This window comes from Gavialis gangeticus, unplaced genomic scaffold, assembly GCF_001723915.1.
Source record: "Gavialis gangeticus isolate Ggan-Ray unplaced genomic scaffold, GavGan_comp1, whole genome shotgun sequence".
Classification (NCBI taxonomy): domain Eukaryota; kingdom Metazoa; phylum Chordata; order Crocodylia; family Gavialidae; genus Gavialis; species Gavialis gangeticus.
Window position 1 is genome coordinate 157,190 of NW_017728991.1, and position 289 is coordinate 157,478.

General features: G+C 73.4%; 1 protein-coding gene across 1 annotated transcript in view; it reads right to left on the reverse strand.

Annotated features, from left to right (window-relative positions):
* The window catches only part of RBFOX3 (RNA binding protein, fox-1 homolog 3), a 189,980-nt gene continuing 189,691 nt past the window's right edge, over positions 1 to 289 (reverse strand). The window contains exon 12 of the mRNA XM_019515472.1: positions 1 to 57. Coding sequence (XP_019371017.1) covers positions 55 to 57 — 3 coding nt within the window. The 3' untranslated portion in view covers positions 1 to 54. The remainder of the gene's footprint in view (positions 58 to 289) is intronic.

The window sequence follows — 289 nt, forward strand, 5'->3', positions numbered from 1 at the left end:
GTTTGTACTGTGTGTGTTTGCCCTTCCTGGTCCCAGGAGGAGACGGCTGCGGCTTCACTACAACAGAAACAGAAAGGCAGAACTCGCCCGCGGGCACGGAGCCAGCGCCGGGGCCGGCCCGGCTCACGCCCCGGGCCCAGCTCCTCGCAGCCATGCACAGCGCCCCCCTGCCCCACGTGCGCACGCTAGCGGCAGGCGTCGGGGTCCCTACGGCTGGGGCGGGCAAGGCAGGGCTGGGGTGCTCCCGCACCCCCGACGCCGGGGCACCCCGCGGCCGGAGCCTCCCGCT